Source organism: Saccostrea echinata, unplaced genomic scaffold, assembly GCF_033153115.1.
Source record: "Saccostrea echinata isolate AGI-Se365-2 ecotype Australia unplaced genomic scaffold, CSIRO_AGI_Sech_v1 ptg000054l, whole genome shotgun sequence".
Lineage (NCBI taxonomy): Eukaryota > Metazoa > Mollusca > Bivalvia > Ostreida > Ostreidae > Saccostrea > Saccostrea echinata.
The window spans coordinates 54912932-54938189 of record NW_026889803.1 but is presented as its reverse complement, the minus strand read 5'-3'; the positions used below and the strand labels follow the sequence as shown (position 1 = coordinate 54938189).

Genomic DNA, 25258 nt, shown 5'->3' with positions numbered 1-25258 from the left:
TTCATTCGACCTTTCAGTTACATTATTTACAGTAATAAATATCTACAGGTGAATAGCAAAGGGGAATAACTTCTCTGAATGGAGTACAAATTTCCCTACAAAATCAATAGAGCATGTCCAGCAACAAAAAAATTAACCCAGTGATACAGAATTTCACAAACTGGATAAACACACTCTTGCTCACTACAACTTTGTACTCTGTTTGCTTACCAAGTTTCAAGGAGCAGAGAAGATTTTCAAAGAATTAATGCATTTTCAGTGACGTTACTTTTTTGACCTACATTTTCTATGAAAGAAAAAATATAAAACCTAGTATGTTGTCAAATATACAATGCAGTTCATTGAAAATAATTAAATCAATAGAGTCCCATCCTAACACAAGAAGCCCCGACAGGCACCCTTGCTCATCATAACCATGCACTTAGTTTATCGACTAATAACCCAGAAACAGAGAAAAAAACTTTCATTGAATTAATGCATTTCATTAAATAATTAATAGAACCCACCCTTATAATAAAACTTCTGAACCAGGGACCTGAAATTCACAATATTAGAAGAAAAACCCTTGCTCATTATAACCATTCACTTAGTTGTTTGCCAAATACCCAGGAGCAGAGAGGAATATTTTCTAAGAAATCATGCATTTTTTACTATATGTGGTAATCAATAGAGTTCCATCCTAATACCTCAACCCCTGACCCAGGGGACGTAACATTCACAATTTTGGAAGAGGCACCTTTGCTCTTCATAACCATGCACTTATTTTGTTTGCTTAATACCCAGGAGCAGAGAAGAGAAGATTTTCAAAGAATTAATGCATTTTCACCATATGATCAATAGAGTCCCGCTCTAACTCAAGAGCCCCTGTCCATGGGGGCATGAGTTTCACAATTTGAGTAGAAGGCTCAATGCTTATATAATTATACCAACAGTTTGACTGCTTATTTTCCAGGAGTAACGGAGAAGATTTTTAAAAATTGCACTAATTTTGATGTTTTTTGTCCCATCCTCCAGGCCCCTGGGGGTGGGAACATGAATTTCCTTTTTTGTTTCCCTTAACCCATATATGCTATATACCAAATTGGTTGAAATTGGTTCATCAGTTCTAGAAGAGAAGCTGAAAATGTTTAAATGTTGACGGAAGACGAATGACGACGGACGAAAACTGAAAGCAATAGGTCACCTGAGTGACTCAGGTGACTTAAAAATAGAATAAATGTTTACCTTTGCCTACTGTAGAACTTTCAGAACATTCCTTTACATGTAAAAGAAGCATCGTTAGTTAACAATTTACATTTATTCAAAAGACGAATCAAAGACAAAATAATTAAAGGATAAAAATTTATGGAATTCATTTGCTAATATTCCTTCTTAGAATTTAAAAAAAAAACCAAATGTTGTAAAAGCTGGTGGCATCTAAAATTAATTGAGGATTATATTGTTCACTGTTCTATTTAATACAGATCCTGGACATACTGAGAATGAGTTTGGATCGTCTTTCGTGAGTGACCGTAGTTTTTAATGAAAATTAAATTAATGAAATTTTTCGAGATACATTATTTCAACAATTATCATGTTTCATTACAGAATACTTTTGAAATTACCTTACTACACACTCCGCCGTCAAATTACAAAATTCAATTCTCAGATTCAAACATGGCATATTTTGTCTTCCTATCGGATCTCGATGCGAATGAGAAATTTTTCTTTGACTGTGCCGGGAGTACTTATGAATTTCCTATGCATTTGGAACCAATGAAAGACTACCAGTTAAGTGTTTACAGAGGAAATGATTTACATGGTGGAAAACACCTTTTTTCTTCCATTGCAAGATTAGATTTCCGAGCTTGTAAGTATTCTGAGATCAATTTATAAATTGTGCGTTGATACAGAATTTAAAAACAAATGCCTGCAAAATTCAGAAAGTAGATCACTGTGACCTTCTTTATGATAAATATGTTTTAAGGTTCCAAGATGCATCAACTTACAAGGATGGATGATTCTAAACCTCACAGTATCTGAAATAATGACCTTAAGGACAAACGCAACGTAGTTTGAACTTTATTGTCTTTTTCCCTGGAGTTGAAGACTTCCAGTACTTAAAGAAACTGTGTGCTACATTTTAATGTCTATATATGCTCTTGCATACTTCTTCTAAAATACATTTGGATAAACAAAACATCTAAAATATATGTTTAGTAATTTTTGCATATTTTTCTTTGAATTATACAAGAATTTTCATCAATTGATATATTTTCAAAACCCCTGGTAATGCATGCTGATTTTTTGTCTACGAACATCTGATGGCACTATATTCTTAAATTAAGAATATCTTGAAAAATTATCAGCAGGTAAGGTACGTTGCATATGTCCTTAAATTTTTTGGAAAAGTTTAGCCATAAAATTCATTCAAAAAGTGAGTCAAGGTGACCTACTTTTCAGTTGCATACTCCGAGGACACAAGATGCATCAACTGACAAAGTTTGATGATCATAAGGCTTTAAAGTGTTCAAAACATGCCTCTTAATCAATTTGAAAATGAATGCCTGCAAAATTCAAAAAGTAGGTCACCATGACCTACTTTCGAGTCAACATGATACGAGGTCCTAAGATGCATCAACTGACAAGATTTGATTACCCTAGTCTTATAGTAAGCAAAATATCAAAGTTTTAACAAAACATAATTTCGGGTCAACTTTGAAGTCAGCTTGAGACCACGACCTTTTCCCTGGGCCTTGAAGAATTTTTAATTTACAACATATCCTCATCCTTATATGTAAGCTTAGTGATAATCTGCCCTGTGGTTCTTGAGAAGAAGACTTTTTAGCAACCAGTACTTTTGTTTTTATTTTCCTGATTATCTCCCCTTGTTTAAGGATCACATCCCTTGTTTTAGAAAAAATGAGAGCCCTTGGGCAGGGCCAAGGATACTCTGTGACAAATTTGACAAAAATTGGGCTAGGGGTTCTTGAGATATGGCCCATATTCTAGAATGTTTACGCACAATGCACAAATGGCCATAGCATTAGCTCTTTGACTCAGAAGAGCTAAAAATGAAACTTTCTGCATCTAACCTTATTAATTTTGCTTATATAAATATAATTTTAATTGATCTTTTCATGATTTTTGAAGAAAAAAAAGTTTGATGGATCATCATCCATCCTCAAATCTATAATTCACTTTTGGTATTATTTTCCTTTTAGTTATGACTAAGAGAGAGATAAAATTGCTCTGTGAAAGAGGGGCCAGATTCCGTGAAGCACTCTTTGTACCCATCTCCCATCTCTATAGAAACAAACCACAGGTTTACTATGACAACATATTTCAAAGGAATCATGGAATTATGGGTAAATACCTGAAAAATGATGGCGGAGATCAGGCATCTGTATTAAACAGAGCGATACAGGGTCTTTTTTTCAGTGCCTACTTACAGCGTCAACCCAATGGCTTCTTCCTTCCACCTATGGCCTCACCTTTTGGAGATACAAGACTGAACATCCCAATTACCTTTTTCCTTAATCCGAGCAATAATTTGTATTTTGCTGATTTTTTCTGCCATGATTATAACCATCATGTAACTCTTGTTATAACAGTAAAAGGTAGTTATTCTGATAATTTTTGTAGAGAAAGATTGATTATATTAGATCCCACTGATAATCCCTTTCTATATTTTGATGTCTATTCAAAAATGTGTTTTGTAAACATGGCAGTAAACACTGAAATATTATATACAGAGAATATTAATGTAGGAAGTTTATTAAGAGCAAGAAAAGCATTCTTTACAAGGTGTCAGGCAATTGGTGCTTCTAAAAGTAAGTCTTTTATAGGTAGACCTAAAAATGAAAATTGTAAAATTTGCAATTTAAAAATTAGCTAAAATGAAAATATTGAGGTCTTTTATGAGGTAATTTAATTTCTTTTAATTCAAATTTCACTCAGTTGAATATCATGTTTTGAAACACATTAAAAAACTTCTGTATTTTCTATATTTCAGCAACGAATAAATATTTTTTGACATGCATTTGTGTGTAACACGAATGACTGTTCCGACAAAATGAATTACACCTGTTAGATGTGCATGTACAAAATTTAAATTTTTTTTTTTTTTCAAATTAAATCTATGTTCACATATTTTTTTTATGGTTCAGGTTTTAATTTCTGCTTGTTTTAAATCTAAAAAGGAAGAGAGTTTTTATTTTTGTCATTTACAATTTAATTACATGTATTTATATTTTACTTTACATGTACATGTATATTGAAAAAACATTTTAATGTCTTAAATCAATGCACAATTCAGGTCATCTCAATGTTAAAAGTTTTTTCTAAAGCTTATTAGTTTTTTTTTTGTTTTTTGTTTTGGAAAATATGTCAATTAATTGTAAAAAATAAATAACTAAACAATCGACGAATGCTTATTGAATATTTATTTATTCAACACAGCAGTCATTTGGCATTATATATTTACTTAAAATATAATTCCTATCTAATAAATCACGTAATTTATTAGGGATAGGGTTATATTTTTCCCGATTAAATAGACTAAATATTATGTCAAAGTATCTGTGGACACACATTCAAAAATCCCACTGCATTGGTGAAATACGTAATCTTTTGTAAGAACTGTAGGTTTTTAAACCTATTAAAGAACATTGAGTCCTGTAGGATTTTCTAACCTATTTCTAGAGAAAATAACGAGGAGGATTTAGTCCAGAAGGATTTTTATGCCGATTTCATCTGGCACATTTAGCATTGAATGTTTTTTTTAAATCAATTTCTACAGAAAATCACACGAGGAACATTTAGTCTTGTAGGATTTTAAAAGCTATTTCTACAAATAAAAAAAAAATCAAGTGTAGCATTGGTTAGCCCTGTAGGATTTGAAAACCGATTTCCGCAGAAAATCACACGAGGAACTTAGGATATTTCTTTTACCGATTTCTACAAAGAATCATGTATTTGTGGCACTTTTAGCTTTGTTTCATCCCCTATAATTCACACCTACATGTAGGTTAAATTAGCCCTGTAGGATTATGAAACTGGTTTCTACAAATTTCACAATGAGACACATTTAGCCCTATAGGAATTTTAAAATGATTTCTACAAAAAATTCACAATGAGACACATTTAGCCCTATAGGATTTTTAAAACGATTTCTGCAAAAAAAAAAAAAAAAAAAAAAAACACAATGAGACACATTGGTCATACATGTATGTAAGGTTTTTAAACCGATTTCTGCTGAAAAATCACTGGAGGAATATTTAACCCTGTAAGATTTTTCTTTTACAGATTTCTACAAAAAATTATATGAGACACATTTAGCTATGTATGATCTACTAAAATACAGACAAGACCAAATTATCCCTGTAGGATCTCTGAAATCCACAAGAGGCACTTTTAACCCTCTAGAATCTTCAAAAATTCATATGTGGCACATTTTGCCCTGTAGGATTACAAAACTGATTGTTCCAAAACCTTTCAAAACATAACAATGACAAAAGTACTTTGACACATTTAATGCATACATAAGAATATAAAGCAGTAACAACATACTGTAAATAAATAAAAACAAAATTTGTTCATTGTATATTGCACCTAAAACCCTGCTTCTGCATCTTATAATGCCAATCTTACAGATAATCTTAGAAAGACAGATATATTTACTGCTGTCTTGAATTTTTGATATGAACATAACTCTGTTTCTTACACCATAAGAATGGCACAGTTTCACATTACATTGTAATGATAAATGGTATTCCAATTTTTATGCAAAGCAATCATGGAGCGCAAGAGGTAGAAATATTTCACTGGCTCAGAAGTTTATAGATTGTACTTGAAGTTATTCAAACAGTCTTTACATCACTGGGTTCTTTTTTTCTTACAAGCTTTAATTTATTACTAATAACGTGGGTTCTGAATTTAAAAAGGAATATTTCACGAAATCTTCTTTTTAATAAGTAAGACCGTTCAATTCATAAAACATACCTTCCTGGTTCTCTTTTGAATAAACAAATGAAAATAATTGTTTAGTATTGGTTAATCTATATTTCAGAATAAAAAAGAGGTATAATGCTTTTATCTAGTACTAAGTAGGCAAGTATTATGACAATTAAAGATATGCATTCTTGTTCACCATTGATACTCATAGTTTGTTTAAAATTCACATTATACCTATTCTGTTAAATGTAGTAAATACTGTACTTGCAATTCTAATATACATAAATCTTTAAATAAAATGCATTGAAATTCTTGTGAATAATACCCACAGAAGTCATTCAATCTTTGTTGACCATCTATTTTAAATTATCAATTATTTTTGTCAAAGGGAGATAACCGTTTGCCTACTTTTCTTGCATTCAAACAATTTTCAGGAGATTTAGACACAAATGATATTCGGAAAAAAAAAATCACTGTACTATTACAGGTAAATCTTGAGAAAAATCCTGAGTTAAAAATTGTTAATGATGAGAATTTCATATAAACATAAGCGATTACTAATTTAGAGTCATCTCTCATAGCAGTGACATTTTGTTTAATAAGCAGTGGCTGATGAAAGAACTTCAAAGTGATATATATTCTTCATAGCGTGAAAAAAAAAAATGTAAATATTTCTTCTATTTGATAAAGAACCTGTTTTGACTAAATGCCTCCATATACAATGCAATTAACAATCTAAAGAAAGTGTATAATTTTAAAAGAGCAAGGAGTTGTTTGTAAATCTATGCAATAACACTGCTCAAAAAGCAACATTACAACACCTACATGTATCTATCACTGACTGTAATAATTGGTTAATTAGAAATGCTAATTAGACTGGTCACTAGAACGTTCCTCCAAGGCTGAGGACATCAAAGCATATTTCACATACGCGTACAGGCTTAGGTAGGTTGTACTTAACAATAGGCATGTCTTTAGAAGAACACTTTGAACACAGTAGTCGTCCACAGTGACGGCTGAAAAGTTACAAGAACAATAATGTTTAACTACTTAATTGTTTGTCAGAATTTTTTGTTGATTTTTCGAAATTATTTGTCAATGTAGATTACTTACCAATGATGTTTTCTAGTTTTGATCCCAAATTTGACCCCACATTCCAAACAGATATCCCCCTCTGACCACGCAGGCTCAGAAGACAACATATCTATAGACAGAGGAAAGAAAATCATAGTTCTTAATTTTTTCTACTTTCAAAACATTTTCCAAACACACCTTCAATTAAAACTGAAATCCTAGTTCTTAATATATTTTCCAGAATATTTCCCAAAACATCTTCAATTGAAACTGCTGAGACTTTTTCTGTCCTCTAAAACATTAAAATAAATTTTAAGCATGAAGCCATTACCTAGTAATTTAAATAAGAGTTGTTTAGTAGCTACAGGTGCATTGAAGATGCTGATTCCCTGTTTGTTCATCGTTCCCAGTCTGGCGCCAGCTCTCACCAGGCTCCGACAGAGGTTTCCATTACCATTCATGTAAGCCAAAAGCAAAACTGAAAAATAAATAGGAAAAACAGCATAGTAACATTTATATTTGAAGAACACAATGAGGAGCTCATTTCAATGATGTGAAAGTTGCTTTTTCTGTCAAAGCTTCTTTGATACTGTAATAGAGCAGTAAAATGGACTAATACATGAACTAGCTGTAGAATAATTCATAGCACTAGAATAATCAAGTCTGAGTCTAATGAAATGAAGAGTACAAGTTTTTTTTTTGTTTTTTGTTTTTTTTTTACCAGTATTGCCTTCAGCATCAGGAATGTCCAGCGGATAATCTGGCATGGTCTCTCTAAATAGTTCAAACATGGCTGCTGCATTTTCCTTTCCATACTGACCGAGGGTATGGAGTGGTGTCTGTCCCCTTAATCAAAATATGGAAATTGTTTTTAAAAAAATACAAACTGAGAAAAATCTGAGTAGTAATACTTTTGAATTGTTTGACATGCATGTAAAAATTTGTCAAAAATTATTTTCAGTAATTTGGCATGCAAGAAATTATAAAAGATCTCTTACTTTGCATTCACAGCCTCTGCATTGATTCGAGATTCTGTCAGCAAAACTCTCACCGTGTTAATATTCCCATACATAGTGGCCACATGAAGAGCTAAAGATAAAGTATAAAGAACTCAACTACGCATACCAAACATCAAATTATTCAAGTTCAACCTACCTCTAGCATACAAGACTTAATTATGATGAAAATTTTAAAAATCTGACCATTTCTATGATTTTCATCCACAGCATCATAATCTATTTTATTGCTAAGCAGAATCGAACAGATTGCAGCGTGATCCTTCTCTGCTGCTAAATGTAGCGATGTTTCATCCTGCCTGGTTCTAGCATTTATATCTGCTCCAGCTAGCAACTAAAATTAAGTATTACACAAACTTAACAAAGAACATCTCAAAGTGACCACATGTACCTATCTGTCTAACAGGTGATTGAAAGCTTTAGAATAAATCTTTGCAGATATCTTTTTACATATTCCATTGAATACTGTGCATGAAATGTACATTCAATTCTTTTGAAAGCTTCTCAAGGTAAGGAAATGTACCTTGATACAATTACAGAAAGTAATGTTACAAAATTACCAGATTCCTGACAATCATCTCAGAGCCTGCCATGACAGCTAGGTGGAGAGGCATTAGTTTCTTTGAGTCTTGAGTGGGAGAGTTTACATTGGCCTGGACACTCATCAGGAACAAGACACTCTCAATATCACTTTTCTGTATCGCTGTATGTAGGAAGTTGTAACCTTTATTATCCACCTACAAAATACATGTTCTTGTAAATTAAATTAATTAAAGAAAATTTATAAGTCTACATAGGACAAAAAAAATAATGGAAGGATACCCAACTCTCCTTTACAAAAATATACAAGCATAACAGGAAGGGAGAAAACATATGGCTGGACCAGGAATCAAACCCAGGACACAACCACCACATCACTAGTCAGGTGCTCTACCAACTGAGCTACCCAGGCCAATGTCTAAGGTCCAAACCATTACACAAGCTTTACTGACTGCTGGTGATTTTAAAGTAATGATACTTCAGAGGAACAAGTACATTCAGTTCTCAAGTTTAACCTGTTCTGCTGCATTGGGCTCTCTATTCAGGATAGCCTGAGCTGCCTTGTTGTTTTTGGTTGTCATGGCAGCTGCGAAGGGAGTTAATCCTGATCTGTCTCTGACTGTCAGATCCAATCCTGGATGTGCCAGTAAAAGGGAGATAATCACAGTATGCTGGTTCTCTATTGCTATGTGGATTGGCGTCTTTCCCTCTGCATCCTACAAAGTTTTCAAAGAGCAAAATTATACTTTAACTTTATTTAAAATATACATGTAGTACAGTGGAATCATTCTTTTTTGTGAAGGTCAGCGTTCAAAGGAAACTAAAATTTTAATGGTTTGTGGGGACATAATTTTGTGGGTAATACATACATACAGAAGATATATGAATAATGAGCCAATACATTGTAACAGTTATTGTTCATGGGAATGTAAATTAGTGGATAAGGGTGACCTACAAAATCCATAAAACATTGGTACTCCATGAACACTGATGATTCCACAATAAACTTTTAAATGATTGTCAAACACATTAAGATTGTACATAAATGTTTATTCTTGTACAGGTAAACATCATTATCTCAACATCGGCGGGACTTTTGGAATAAGTCGAGATATTCGGGGTGTCTCGATATCAGAGTTGAGACTTGGCATCCAAGATTTCACTGCATAGCAAAACAATGACAAGTTTATTACTTACATGACTTCAATAGACAGTAGTTTGTCTTATTTTAGCAATCCCTCTATACTTATTACAAAATCTAAGAAGTTATTAAGAAATATATATATTATTGATAAAATGTATTCCTTCTCCACATCGAAATCTTTCTAAATTGACCAAGTTTTCCATCCAGCATTCCACGTGTAACTTTTGTTTATGTCAGAACAGAATATGAAATGCGCTGTGTAAACTTCAAACCATATAAAGTCGGCATCCGACAATCCAACAAAAAATGCATACTTTTTTCTTATTTTGTTTCGGGAGAAAACTCATAAAAAAATAAAATTTTAAAAAATTTGTGTATTTTAACTAATGCAGTTATGTTACATATGCATGAATCACGACTGATTCAGTTAAACGTGTCGTTGATTGGATTGTAACCTATTGAACGCATTTTTACCACAAAATATCATTTAAAAAATCGCTTAATTCCTTAGTTTGAATTAAATTCAATGTGTTTGTAATTCATTTATCCAGTTTATTTTTCAAATTAAAATTATGTTAAATTACGATATAAATAAATGTCTGTACATTATGCAGAATTATGTATATTTATCAATGATAATATCCAAGCTGTTAGGCAATTAATGTCTCCTAAAATGGCAGTGGGTGCTTGGGCTTCTTCTACAAACACAATCTATAGAAATAATTAAGCAGTCTGTAGTCAAAATATGGGTGTGAATTTCCTACGATGTTGAGATACATGGAGTTGACCATGCATAAAGAGTGACCACCTGACAAACAGTTATGTCTGATAGAGCAGAAAATTGCCCGACGTCGACATATATCAGGTAAATTTTCCTCTTGGGAATGTGAACATACGTCGAGATAAGCCAGGTAGTTGACATTACCGACATATCCGAGTTTTTGCAAATCATTCATATAGTAAATACTGCCGGGACCACTGACAGACGTTAACATATCTCAGGTGGTCGACATATCCCAGGTTGTCGACATATCCGATCCGATATCAAGATACAAAAGTTTACCTGTATATGTGTTTTTTTTTTTGGGGGGGGGGGGTTATTTCAGTTTATAGTTATGCCAAGATGATATAATACATACTAGGGATGCGCGACTTTATCGGTATACAGGTATATCGCGATTTTTTATTGCGTGATACGTATCGGGATACGGAGACTAAAATACCGGTATTTGGTACATAACTATAAATTCCGGAAATTATTCATTTATTTGTTTAAACTATTGAATGGCAATTACAGGAAGTGTAAAAAATGTTGAAAACAGTTAAACAATGGTATAAAAACATGCTTTATATTAAATAAATAAAAATTTAAAAAGTAAAGTTATGTTTTTATAGCCATATTTTCAAGAAATATTACGGAAATTCATTTGAAATTGTAGTAAAAATTGCGTGTAAAAATATCACAATTTATCATGATATTTTTGGAAAAAAATCGTGATATATCATGATACGAAATTTTTGCCAATACCCATCCCTAATACATACCTTGGTATTGACATTAGCATTATGTTCCATCAGGCACTGGACCACTAGTTCAAGTCCCCAGGTACAGGCCAGATGCAGTGGGGAGCATCCATCCCTGTCAATGACAACAAAACTTATGATACCTTTGAAAAAGAATTCTCAGTGTTGTCTTATATCTGAAACAATAGTACTTTTTCAGTCAAGATATACTAGTTTCAACTAATATTAGGTACGAATAATTACATTCATATGTTTGATTAAAAATGTCTTTCATTTTTGAAATGTTCATTAAGGTTTGAACTTAGACCCTTCACATGAAATTACATTAAAACTTATACAAATGAATCCTAAAAGCAAAAGCATTAATAATGTAAAGTTTACTTTTTGAACAAATTATAAATGCAAAACATATCCCTATTTGTCATCCAGACAAGTGGATTAAAAGTGTGTTGACAGTCAACATTGATGCTCATCCACAAACCTTGCTTCATCCTCTCCTTCTCCATTTAACCCTGGCCGTCGAGGACTATTTTTGTCACAGCCACTGGGAAAAGAAAAAAATCATTAAATACTAGTATAATTAATGCAAAATTCAGCATAAAAATGAAAATACATGTACCATGAAGTATGATTTATGATAACTAAGATGCAAAAAACAAATCTAGACACAAAATCTAAACATAAAAGTAAATTTATGTACAGGATGTAGAAAGAAATTGAAATTTCTCATACTTCTTAATGAGAAAGCAGGCAATGGATTCATTGTTCTCATCAATAGCCCTATGTAGTAGAGTCTGTTGGCACTTCCCTGGACCCTCAGACCAAAGATCAACATCACAGCCATGCTTAACCTACAAAAAATTACAACAGAAATATAAGGTGAATCAAACATATATATGAAGATTTTTTTTATGTGTAGAGAAGCCATCTGACATTCTTAACGAGCATATTGTAAATAAAGTGTATTGATAGAATTACAGCATAAAGTTTAAAGAATACCTGAAGCAAGAATTCTTTTGTTCTTACCAGAACTTGAGCCACATCCTCCTGGCCTGAGTCTAGAGCCTGCCACAGAGGGCAATCCCCTTCTTTGTTCTTGATATTTAAGTTAGCTCCCTTTTTACTGAGAACATCAACAACTACAGGCAGGTGGCGCCTTATAGCATGCTGCAGTGGTGTCTCAAATTCATTAGTTCTGTATATGAAACAATATTCAATTACTATTTTAAATATATGTTTTTAAATACAGCATGAATCTACCAATAAAATTTTCTTTCAAAAATAACAATCAATGAAATTTTCATCCATATTCACAGCTTACTAGTTGATAGTATAATTATTGAATACAGTGCATTTAAAAGTTGCCATATACTTTATTGTAAGGTCAGCTTGGTGTTCTATCAAAAACAATGCACTTTTGGTGTCCTGTTTTTCTATAGCCTGGTGGAGGAGAGTCATGCCATCTGCATTTTTCTCATTTATATTGGCCCCTGCTCCCAGCAGACGATCAGCCTCATTATGGAGTCCTGACCACAAAGCAAGACCCAGAACAGTTTGTCCCTCGGAATCCTTGATGTTAAAGTTTGGTAATATCTTAAAGGAGTCCTCACTATGAGCTGCTTTGACTGTAAAATTATAAAAATTAAATTACTTTATTGTTTCTGAAGTTCAAACCAGAGTAATTAAATTTTAAATTTTAAAATTTTCCTAAAATTATTTTTGGTATTTGTTCCATAAAACAAAAATCAATATTTCATCATACTTTTATGTTGAAGAAAGAGTTCTACGATGCTGGAATGAGAGTTGACTAGTGCTAAGTGAAGTGGTGTTTGTTGTGACACAGGAGTTGTCTCCTCTTCTAGACCGAGATGATCAACAGAGGGGGCATGAGTCTGTGAGTTTGGATTAGCTCCCTTGTCTAGTAATACCTCTACAAGTTGAGTCAGCCCATTTAGGCAGGCTAAATGTAAAGGAGTTTCTCCCTAAAATAAACAAATATGTAAACATCTCACTTTTATTATTATCAGACATTCTAATATCTAAAGTTAGTGTAATTGAAGAGTGCTTGAATATTCTAATTATATTTTTCAAAGCACTTTGTTGTAAGTCAAAGTTATTTTTTTATTCATTTTTTTTATTGCCAAATTAGGATTAAACACATATGAATTCCAATTTTAAATATACATTATGTATATGTTCACCACTGAAAATGATAATAGTGTATATTTATAAACAGAAGACTTGCTCTACCTTGCTATTTGTGAGATTCACTTTTGCTGCATGTTTTGCTAAAAATATCCCTGCTCTTGAGTTACCACATCGAGCACATAAATGTAAAAGGCAGTCACCTACAAATAAATTGCATTAAATAATCCATGTGTTCCAATCTCAGGTAATACTAGACAGGTTCAGGTACATAGGACAGTAAAATGTTATACCTGTCTCAGGCTCCACTGCATCAGGGGAGGCCCCTTTAGCAATCAGCTGTGCTGCAAAACTAGAGGGACCATACACTTGCTCTGCTGATCCACCTAGCTCCTCCCCCTACAAACATATATCTCTTTATATACAAACTCATAAAAAGATACAGATATATCTAAGTATTAAAAATTTCTTAATGGTTTATTACATGTATCAATTATTACACCTCAGATTTTGTGTACCTGTTGTAGAGCAAGCCATAGAGGAGTGTGGCCATCAGAATTCTTCAATTCAAACCTCACCCTCCCACAGTTCAGGAGGATCTTCAGAACTGGCTCATTCTTATTATACACTGCACAATGTAGAGGGGTACTGAAATGGACAATACTCAGTTCTTTACATGAAAAAGGAATAAAAGATCAAACAATCTGACATACTGGTACCCATGGATACATCTGCTCATGAATATAATAAGCCTCTAGTTTAAAATCTGTAATTTCAAAATGCACATTTGAAAACAAATCACACACACCTTCCAGAAGCATCTTGCAAGTTTGGATCAGCATCATGGTCGATCATTTTCTGAGCCAGTCGAGCCATCCCCGCCATGACCTCTGACTCAGTGACCTCGGGGTTAAAACTGGCCACCATGTGTAGAGGACTCTCCTTGTCTAGGAAGGTGGTGAGGTTTACATCTGCATGGTGCTCAATCAAGAAGGTGGCAGAAAATTCATCCGCTGAATTGAAAACAAAATTCATATTTTAAATGACATTTTAACAGAATTTCAATTTTACATACACTTACTTAAGATACTGTGATGTCTGCAGTATTAATCTTGCTGCACATATGATGTCATACTGCATTGAAAAGAAAGTTCATTGCAGACAGTCTGATAAAAACCCAGAATAATTCCTACTGACCTCTTTTAATGGCCTTGTGGAGAAGACATTTCCCTGCATTGTCACGGCGATTAACATCTACTTTATGATTGACAAGTGTCATGGCAATACTCTCCTGTCGACTACTCAGGGCCAGATCTAAGGGGAGGTCACCCCTGTTATCTACTTCATTCAACTTGTCTACCAACTGCGAAAAATGTTGTACAATTTCAGTCATCTGCCTTCAAAATGTGATCTAGCAACCTTTCTACTTAGCACATAAAGCTCTCATTAACAAGCCCTGAAGTCCTCATTTCCTAGGTCAATATAATCTCTGATAAAAGTTCCTGAGAAATTGTTATCTCTGGTGAAAGTTATAATTCTTAGGCTCATGGATAAGCTCAAAACTTGTAGGCTATTAAAATATCACTCAAAATAATTATTTTCTTGAAGGAAACAAAATGGTAATATAGTAAGTAAAATGTACTAGAAGTGATTGAAACAAATGTAGGAGAACTAAAAAGTGACTTAATTAAGAGAGATAATCAGCTACTTTGATGAAAAGAAATAACCAAACTGGAATCAAGAGGCCACCTATGAGTCACATTTGTTCACCTGATTTACTACGGCCCTGCTGTTCTCCATCAGCAGATTGCCCCCTCCCTTATATTCCTATGTAAAACTTTAATCACATAATGTATCCCCACCTTACCCAGCAGTCATGAATTAACCAAATTTGAATTTACACTACCTGAAGATGCTTTCATATAAATTTAAAATTATGGCTTTGCTGTTCTTATGCAGATAGTTTTTGAAGATTTTTCCTATAAATTCCTATTTTAATCTTTGATCGCCCATCCCCCCCCCCCATTGGCCATTGTGGCCCCATCCTTCCCCCACGGTATGATTTGAATAAATCTGAATCTATATTACCTGAGGATGTTCCCATATAAATGTGAATAATCATAGCTTTGCCGTTCTTGAGAAAATGGTTTTTAAAGATTCTTCCTATATATATTCCTTTGTAAAACTTTTATCTCCCATTGTGGTCCCACCCTTCCCCCAGGAGTTATTATTTAAACAAATTTGAATCTACACACCTGAGGATGCTTCCATATAGATACGTCTAATCATGGCTTTACTGTTCTTGAGAAGAAGATTTTTAAAGATTTTTCCTCTGTATACCTATGTAAAACTTTGATCACCTAATGTGGCAACACCCTAGCCCCAGGGGTCATGATTTGAACAAAATTAAATGTACACTATGTCAGGAAGCTTTCACATAAGTTTCATCTTTTCTGGCCCAGTGGTTATTAAGAAGAAGATTTTTAAAAGATCAAAATCCCCTTCACCCAGGGATGCTTTGTGGCAAGTTTGGTTGAAATTGGCTCAGTGGTTCTTAACAAGAAGTCAAAAATGTGACAAGTTTACAGATGACACACAATAGACAACAGATGGACGCCAGACACTCTATGATCAGAAAAGCTCACTTGAGCCTTCAGTTCAGGTGAGCTAAAAAAACCCATAAAAGTAATAAAACTTGTGAACAGAAAAGTTGTATCAACAGAAAAAAATATTTCCTAGTAGTTAATTCATTCATTTAATATTTGCAAAAACTGATTCATATTTACTTGCCTATTAAAAAAAATGGGTAAAAATTTCCTCGTGAAAAGTACCCCATATATGGATATAAAATATGAATGTTGATTAACACAGACAGCAGTTATTTTAGTGTTATCTGGGGTTAGGGTGAGTAGTTAACATTTTACATCCAAGCCTGTTAAGTCCATACAATGAGAGTGTCAATTAGTAAGTAAAGTTGTAATGTATATGTACAATGAAAATGAAATTTTAAATACAAAAAATATGCCTGATAGACATTATATAGTGTAAACATATATAAAGTTCCATGCAACTCTGCATGCATCTTTCTTGAATTGTTAATAAATAGTCTGTGATGATTAAAGAAAATGGTCCAGTAACCATGGGATTCTATAAATAGAAGGGCATTCCTTACCTTGCCACGGAGCTGAGAGAGGACAATTGTTAAAAGTATTAATCAAGAATCTGTTCACTCATATCTTCACAATATTTTACAATCATGCCGTAAAAACACATACAACATAAAACATAGGCAAAGAATATCTGAGAGATTAGATTAATTTCTTTGATTTTTAAACTTTGACAATATAATTGTTTTTTACCCCTACATGATTAATTGAAAAATTAAAGCACTGATTTTAGTCACACACAGACACACAACATATTAACTGTACAGACAACAAAACATAATCATGCACAACTCAAAAAAGAAACAAAATTGTTTCCCAGTTTAAAAAAGGAATTTGACAAAGCATAAACAGGAAAATACATCAACTCTCTATGTAACTGTTATCATAAGGAGGTAATCTGTCTCACCTGGGCGTCGAACTCAATCAGGTACAGGAACACTACATCCTCCCGCTTGGCTCTGATGGCTGTATGGAGAGGGTGCTCAGACTTGGTCTTAAACATCTGGTAAAGGAGGGGGGCAGGCATGTGCTCAAAGTCTTCACTGGTGAAATCATTCTGTAGAGACATCATTACAAACTGAGTGTAATCTACTATGACAAGTGCTAGTCAGTCTTTACCAATAAATATAAATATTGATTTAATGACTGTAATGCTTCATGCTAATGTATTCAATATTAATGCAGTAATTAATTCAATAACTATCATGGAAACATTTTGTCACATGTGGAGATGGTGAATCCACAATATTTATATTGTTAATCACTGAACCATGCTACTTTAGTGATTATCATGATGTACAGAATGCAATATCCCAGTAAACCAAGGAATTTGACAACAGGAAAGTGACACCTACATGTATCGGTATATTAACTTATGTAACTGAACAAACAGGAAGGGAATATATCAACTAATTTATAATTCAAAATTAGCAATTATGGCATCATTTTATCATTCATCTAGATGATTTCACTGAATTGATTTTGTAAACAAAGTGAACCACATTCCCTTCACAACTTTAAAACTATCACTTTGCAATAACAACTTGATCTACACATATACATGTATTCATATTTTCATCATATTACAGGGAAATCAATAACTTATCACAGACATATTATATCCTGTTCACTCACCCAGTGATTTGATATCAGCTCTGAGCAATGATTCTTTAAAAGTTCAGCCTGAATTTCCTCAGCTGTTTGGTAAAACCTAATGCAGTTCTTCATGTTAACAAAGGACATCAGACCATTTTCACATCTGTTCAAATTGAAATAAAAAAATTTACTTATGAACTGTCCATTTTAACTAACCAATATGGAAGTAAATTATCACTACTGATTTGTTTCAGTAATGAAGCAATTTACTTTCCATGTTTCTGATACAAATAAAAGTAATTTAATGTTTACTAAAAATACAACATTATTTTTTTTTTTAATGAATATTGACAAAGAATGTTCTTTTTAAAAGGTAAATGTTAACAAACTTTCCTTGGCCAAGCATTGATGACCTGAGGCACAGATAATGTGAAAATAAAATAAAAATATAGGTGCAAAGGAAAGTTTGTTTACTACATGTACAAGTGTATATGGACTTTTTCAGTACAGGTTTTCACTTTCAGTGTTCAAGGGCCAACATGTTTTGGAAAAAAATGTAAAATCAAACCTTGCATGGTAACTAGAATTTATTTTTATGTTATCTGTTCATCATCGATGTTCATATGCTTGTCTTCCCACTAATTATCTTCTTTCAATAAAAGCATTGTGATAAGCTCAACCAAAGAATGACTGACACAATCTTCAGGTAGTAGCCCCCCCCCCCCCCCCCCCCCCAAAAAAAAAAATTTTGACAGTGGTATTAGCAGAGACAGCTACAACCTGAATTATTGTGGATAATATTTAGAAAATCTGTGATAAATATAAAACATGTACCTCTCCTGTAAAACTTTTAACTTGAAACGAGTGGCTGTGCGCAGTAATTCTAATAAGAAGAGCTCATCAGTCTTTATGTCTATGCTGTCTGTATATACCCATTTCATCAATGCATAAGAAACTTCATACTTTATATCTGTTAGAAAAATGACAGGAAAATGACTGTTTTTTCCTTAATTCTTTTATTAAAAGCAATAATATGTCATGAAATTTACCCAATTCAAAAAGGATTATTTTCAAAATATTGAATCATTCAGGATCATTATCAAATATCGTAAGTTTACTGATTCATAAATTAATTTTTGGAATGATGGATGTTAATAATTTATTATCTGCAAAGCATGTTGATCACATGCTTAAAAAAACAAAACACTTGAATTAAATGCTTACCTGAGAGATCAAGAGTTGTGACTTGTGAAAGGTCATCCACACCCCAGTAATCGCTTCTAGCTGCCAAAACAAAACGATGGCCCCTCAAATTCCTGGATCCTTCTAGACTTACAGTCAAATCACTGACAAAGAAGGGATCATGATAAAATACATCACAGAAGTTTTAAAAGACAAATGATTATTTCATATATGTCTTTTGACCTATGTCACAATTCCTGTGTATATATCAACTATTATGTTGTATGGATATTTTAAACTACCAGCAATCCTCTATAAATCATTAAAGAGGTTACTGTCCAAAACATCCAAAATTATAAAGTTTACAATTTATTTTAACAGTAGACATTTTTTTAAGGTATTGAAGTATCACCTGTTGAATAGGATTCATCATTTATGTCAAATATATATAATTTATACCAAATGAATGGTTGATTACAACCATTTGTTAAAATGATGTTTATTTCTGGTGCAGGCAAATTAAGGGTGCAACGATAAACCGTTTGACGGTATATCGCGGTATATTTCTCCACAGTTCAATTCATGATACGCTAAACTGATATCGCGGTTCGGTTCAATCGGTCCAGAATTATCCGAATCGTCCGTTTTGTTTCCTTTTTTACAATTTCAAAATGGCTTCCGCGCAAAACGTGAGGTCGCCGATAACGCCTTAACGGAAGTTAAACTCATCTCCAGCATCTTACAGACCTCAGATTTAACACGGAGAAGGACTTAATGTGATTATAAGTTATAGATGTTAAGACAAATGTTAAACCCTTTAGATCTAAACGTATTCTTTGGTAATACACGATATTTCATCACCTGTGTATTTCGATGAAAATTCACTGTCTTGTTGACTAAAACGTGTTAACATGAGAAATATGACAACTGGTTTTCTACGTAAACAAAATGAATACAAGAATGAATGTCTTCCTTTTTCATTCCAATTTAAAAGGAAGATTATTAGGAAAGGTCCCCGTAGTTCCCTCTAAATGTTCATCATTGGTTTAGAAAATTGTCAAAACTCAAAGATATATACCTAACAATCCAATTCAAGTTAACAAAATTTTATTTTAATTATTATTAAAAAATATGAACATTTTATATAACCCTGTCAAGGTTTAAAAAAGAATATGATACAAACTTGAAAGACTTTTTAACCTTGTCATGTATCGTGATACGTATCGTATCGTGAACTGAATACCGTGATACGTATCGTATCGTGAGGTTAGTGTATCATTGCACCCCTAAGGCAAATGAAACTAATATATTCTTAAATGCAATGACAACAGACTATTTAAAGCATTTTCAAATGACCAATTACTATAAAAGACATGTCAGCTCCTTGCTAGGAACTTAATGGTGCAGTTCTTGACTAGGGACTGTAAAATGACTTTTGTCATCAGACCTATTCAATAAGTGTATACTTTGAATTTTTGATAAATATTATGCCTTAGATAATCAAATGCAAACAATCTATATTACTTAATAAGACCACTGCTGTTAAATAAACGAATATACCAATTCAAAATGAATGAGAAATTCATTATAAACATAGATACAACAAGAAATACAACCAAAACAAGTACCTATAGAGCTCTTTATCAAAAAGGTCTGACACAGTTTTCAGTAGCCTTGCTACAAAGTTGTCATCCCCTTCCTGTCCTAAAGCAGCTACAGCTATCTGATATTTCTTCTCGACCTCTGACAAGCGGTTCTGGAGCTTGACATATTCCTCTCTCAGCAGACTCAAGTGGTTCTGTAGCTTTGCTACCTCCCCTACAAAATATCCTTATAAACTTGAGCTTTGATTCATGCAACAAAATGAAACATCAATGAAATAAAAGTCAACGTATAAACATAATGAGCACATTATTTAATTGATATTCTCTCTTTTCGCGTCGTTGGTGTTTTATGAAATCCATGAAGGAAATTCGAACTGACTAAAGCTACAGTATTTCATGATTATCATTCAATAGCACCAATGTCCACGTAGAACATTAAACCAGATCCAAAATTACTTTGCATTAATTAGAAAATTAAGATGCATGTATTATCAGAGGGCAAAATTTATCTATACTTGAACTCCCAACCCATCGGGGAACAAACCTTCCGCCATTTTGTCTCATGGAATGATCATGTGACTTTGACTTTTACGGATTACAGTTATAGCTCTGGAAAAAATACAGCTTAATCACTATTGCAATTTTCATTCAGTAAAATGATATATGAAGGGATATTGTAACGATGATTGCGCATTATTTAATATCAAGCATGAATTTTAAAGGACAGCAAACATTTTCGTCTTTGTTCTTTTGTTCTGTGTAGGTTTTATTTTTAGGACCAATGTCTTATTTCTGGTGTTGATTTGGAAGCCAGAAGAGTAACTCATGTACCTAAATCGGTGTTTTATTCAAAAGCTTACAATAATTCTGTAACTGGAGTGCATTTTTAGGGTAATCAATGTATATTCCGAAGACAATTTAAAGAGAATGTCATTGTCACCCCATCTTATTCCTGCTCGACGGGTTGTCGTGACCGGTGTTGGGCTACTCACGTGTCTAGGAGTAGGCAAGGACAAGGTGTGGAATAATTTAATAAACGGACTATGTGGAATCCGTAATATTGATCAGAAAGGTTTGTATATATGATCTTTTCGGTATGCAAGTTACAAAGATTGCTTTATCAGTGTTTATGTTTTAAGGCCATAACAGTGTAACGTACGTAAGATATGCAAGGGTTCAACTGTTTACACTCGCAATCTAATTAATTTCCGAAAGTAGTATCCTCAGTGGGGTTTACAAATAATTAAAGTAAACATAGCCATAGGAACCGGGGGGGGGCATCCCCCCCCCCCCCCACTAATATTGCCGATATAAAGAATACTATAGAAAACATTGCTACTATATACTTGTGCCCCCTCAATAATAACGTCTGATGACCTTTTTTTTTTTTTTTTTTTTTTTTTTTTTTGCTTGTCAAGAAATTTTGGTAGTTGATAGTGCCCCCCCCCCCCCCAACTGAAAATGTATGGTTGTGCCCCCTCAAAGTGAAATTGCTTCCTACGGACCTGAGTAAAAAAAAAAAAGAGAAAAATAGAAAAGATGATTGTGCTAGCAAGTTTTATTTACCAATGAGTTTTTAACAGGAATATAATGTCCTATGTTACAAATCGGAAAGTTTTACATTTAGTTGAAAGCTCTGCAACAGTATAAAGCTTCCAATGTTTTTTCAGGGTGCAAGTAATTATACCTGAATCATTATGGTTTTCATCAATAACAATTAGATTTTAATTTACAAATTTGAAAAAGAAACATACTGGTATTTTTTCTAGAATTTCCATCAAATATTCCCTGTAAAATAGCAGGGTTTATTCCTGAGGATGTGAAAACACATTTCAGTTCAACAGAACAGAGGCAGTTGTCTGAGGGGATAATGTATTCCCTGATTGCTGCAGAGGAGGCTCTCTCAGATGCAAACTGGAAACCTGAAACTCAAGAGCAGCAAGAGAGAACAGGTATAAACACCTTTTATCATTATGAATGTCACTACATCAATATGCAGACCAATAATATAACAATGATAAATTGTTACACATACAGTTTGTTTACACAATTTATTGTAATAGCAATACACATATATGTATATACACAGATTTGAGTCCCCACAAAGTGCCCTCATATCCTCCTTTTAAAGATTAAACTGACATAAGTTCTATCAAAGATCACTTCTGGTTGAAAAATGGTTTGGTATATTTAATTTCAAATTTAGAAAACATAAGCTTTGTTCATTGACAAATTATTCAAAATGACTTGAGGGTGTAATTGTAAAAATCCATCTTTTTGGCAGTTTGTCATATATCTTATTTAAGTCATCAGTTTGTATTTATTTGGGAAATTTCTGACCATGCATCAAGTATATCAGTTTTCATGTTCATGCATCAAGTATATCAATTTTCATGTTAAACAGGATATACTTTTTTTATTGAAGTTTTTAATTTTTGTGTACATAGGTGTAACCATAGGAATGGGTATGAATGGTATGAAGGAAATTTACACCACAGCTGATCGCTTGTTTCATAAAGGTTACAGAGAGGTCAACCCATTCTTCATGCCCAGGATTCTTATCAATATGGCAGCTGGACATGTTAGTCTGAAATATGGATTTCAGGTGAATAATAGAAAAGTTTGTAGTAAATTGTCTGTTTCTGATCTAGTGAAAAACTACGGTACACATTTAAGTTTTTCAAGTAAAAAGCAGTTTCTTTACCAAAGCCAAATTTGTTATAAGCCAATTTTACAGTATGACGTACCACACAGTTAATTCACATAAATATGATTCCTTTGTTTTGTATGGGTGTTATATAAAAGTTTATCATTGTAATCATCATTTATATGTGAAATAAAAATGAGTATATTGAAGAAAATTTGGCAAACAAAATGTTAATCAATATTTCTTGTTTTTAATTATTACAGGGTCCAAACCATTCTGTATCCACAGCCTGCACCACTGGTCTCCATGCTGTAGGGGATGCATTCAGATTCATACAGAGGGGGGAAGCTGATGTGATGGTGGCAGGGGGTGCAGAAGAAAGTCCCAACCCTCTCTCAGTGGCAGGATTCTCAAGGTTAAACCTCAAATAGATAATTCTCATTTTAGATATTCAGAAGAAGTTAAATGAATACTGGTATACAGAAAGACAAATAGAGTTCTTTGAGTAAGGACTTGACAATTTTTTTTTGTGTGAAGCAATTTAAGGTATGTGGAATCTTAATAAGAATTTACTCTTGAAGAGAGAAAATTGTAAAATATTTTATATGCATTTGCTGTGTGACATGTTTCCCTGCATAGAGAACAAGTGATTTTCTCTACATGAAATTTTGTAGGATGAGAGCTTTATGTACCAAGTTCAATGACCACCCAACAGAGGCCTCTCGACCATTTGACAAAGACAGGGATGGATTTGTGATGTCTGAGGGGGCAGGTGTTCTGATTCTTGAGGAGATGTCTCATGCTGTTGACAGGGGTGCTAAAATCTATGCTGAAATATTAGGCTATGGTTTGTCAGGGGATGCATTCCATATGACTGCTCCAAGGACAGATGGTAGAGGTGCTTACAGATGTATGCTGGCAGCTTTAAAGGATGCCGGTATCGGCCCAGCATACATTGGGTATGTTAATGCTCACGCCACATCTACTCCTCTAGGAGACAAGGCAGAGAGTCAGGCAATATGGAGGATATTTGAACAGTGTGACAAAAAACCTTTAGTCTCATCAACAAAGGGAGCTCTAGGACATTTGTTAGGGGCTGCAGGAAGTGTGGAGGCAGCCATCACAGTTTTGGCCTGTCAATCAGGAATCATCCCACCCACTATTAATCTCCACCAACCAGAAACGGGGGTAGATCTGGATTATGTTCCAATTGTGTCACGTGACTGGAAACATGACATTAGGATAGCTTTAACAAATTCATTTGGATTTGGTGGTACAAACGGAACTCTCTGCATTAGATCTTATCATGGAGAGTGATATTTATTTTGCCTGTTAGTGAAAAAAATATGCATGAATATAAGTTGAATCTTTAACTTATTAAATGTTTTTCTGTTGCAGCAAATTTTTGTGTGTTTTTCTAGATAGATGTATTTTATATAAAACATGAGCTGGAAATTCGAATGGAACTGTAAACTACCTCAAGATACACTCAAAAGAATGCTTATAACATATATACCCTCTTACCCTGACCTGCCTTAATAACCTTGAATCACCCTTTGCTCATGATCAAACTTTATACAAGTTATTGGGGAATATACAATCCTTTCAGTGTATCAGCAATAAAAAGATTGCTTATACAATCCCAATAGTCATGTCATGAATTAGAATTTTAGTAATGTCAATCCCTGTATATGACATTTACCCTCTACAAATATTACCGAACAAAGGGCATTGCTTGAAAAAAAGAAAAATTCATAGGCAAATTTCGTTCCAATGTCATTTTTTTTTTTATCGTATCCATGTTATCTTAATTCATTTCGATACTTTGACCATTGGAAACTTTGAAAGGTTTGAATATTTAGTGTGTTTATTACAAAAATACTAGTATGCTTCAGACAGGAATTAAAGCAAACAGCAAGAAACAAATACACATTTTTATTCTTTTAAACTATCTTCCAAAGGGGGGGGGGGGATGGGGGGGGTTGTTATAATAACAATATCTGGCAACATAAAACACTGATCAAGTAATCATTTAATATTTATTAGATTGATGAGAAATCGGCGTTTCTGATAAGTTGAAAAATTTGTTTGACACCTGTTTTCTATAAATCTATAAAAAAATTCACAAATTAGCAGGAACTAGATATTTTGATATGCATAATGGTCGACGTTACATTCATGTATTT

The 25258-nt window shown here is 33.3% G+C and overlaps 3 protein-coding genes across 4 annotated transcripts; 2 read left to right on the top strand and 1 right to left on the bottom strand.

The window, feature by feature from the left end:
• Positions 1 to 1656: 1656 nt before the first annotated feature.
• On the top strand, positions 1657 to 3898 carry LOC133172040 (phytanoyl-CoA hydroxylase-interacting protein-like). The gene is made up of 2 exons (XM_061306843.1): positions 1657 to 1849; positions 3204 to 3898. The coding sequence occupies exons 1-2, from the start codon at positions 1657 to 1659 to the stop codon at positions 3875 to 3877; spliced, it is 867 nt and encodes a 288-aa protein (XP_061162827.1). The 3' UTR covers positions 3878 to 3898.
• Positions 3899 to 5498: 1600 nt separating this feature from the next.
• Positions 5499 to 21014, bottom strand: LOC133172299 (rabankyrin-5-like). 2 transcript variants are annotated; one of them, XM_061307161.1, is made up of 26 exons: positions 20970 to 21014; positions 20450 to 20639; positions 18864 to 18985; positions 18474 to 18609; positions 17679 to 17802; positions 16951 to 17100; positions 16550 to 16561; positions 14575 to 14740; positions 14186 to 14390; positions 13896 to 14025; positions 13671 to 13776; positions 13483 to 13580; positions 12995 to 13214; positions 12605 to 12857; positions 12259 to 12427; positions 11965 to 12083; positions 11714 to 11776; positions 11254 to 11347; positions 9080 to 9280; positions 8585 to 8761; positions 8211 to 8358; positions 8007 to 8097; positions 7730 to 7854; positions 7340 to 7486; positions 7048 to 7138; positions 5499 to 6950 (listed from the first exon to the last, which is right to left on the bottom strand). In XM_061307161.1, the coding sequence occupies exons 1-26, from the start codon at positions 20977 to 20979 to the stop codon at positions 6818 to 6820; spliced, it is 3480 nt and encodes a 1159-aa protein (XP_061163145.1). In that variant the 5' UTR covers positions 20980 to 21014; the 3' UTR covers positions 5499 to 6817. The 2 variants fall into 2 exon arrangements, with proteins under 2 accessions (XP_061163145.1, XP_061163146.1); XM_061307162.1 differs by lacking the exon at positions 16550 to 16561.
• Positions 21015 to 21248: 234 nt separating this feature from the next.
• Positions 21249 to 24422, top strand: LOC133205307 (3-oxoacyl-[acyl-carrier-protein] synthase, mitochondrial-like). Its single transcript, XM_061341089.1, has 5 exons — positions 21249 to 21497; positions 22195 to 22377; positions 22873 to 23030; positions 23336 to 23487; positions 23747 to 24422. The coding sequence occupies exons 1-5, from the start codon at positions 21353 to 21355 to the stop codon at positions 24387 to 24389; spliced, it is 1281 nt and encodes a 426-aa protein (XP_061197073.1). The 5' UTR covers positions 21249 to 21352; the 3' UTR covers positions 24390 to 24422.
• The last annotated feature ends 836 nt before the right edge of the window (positions 24423 to 25258 follow it).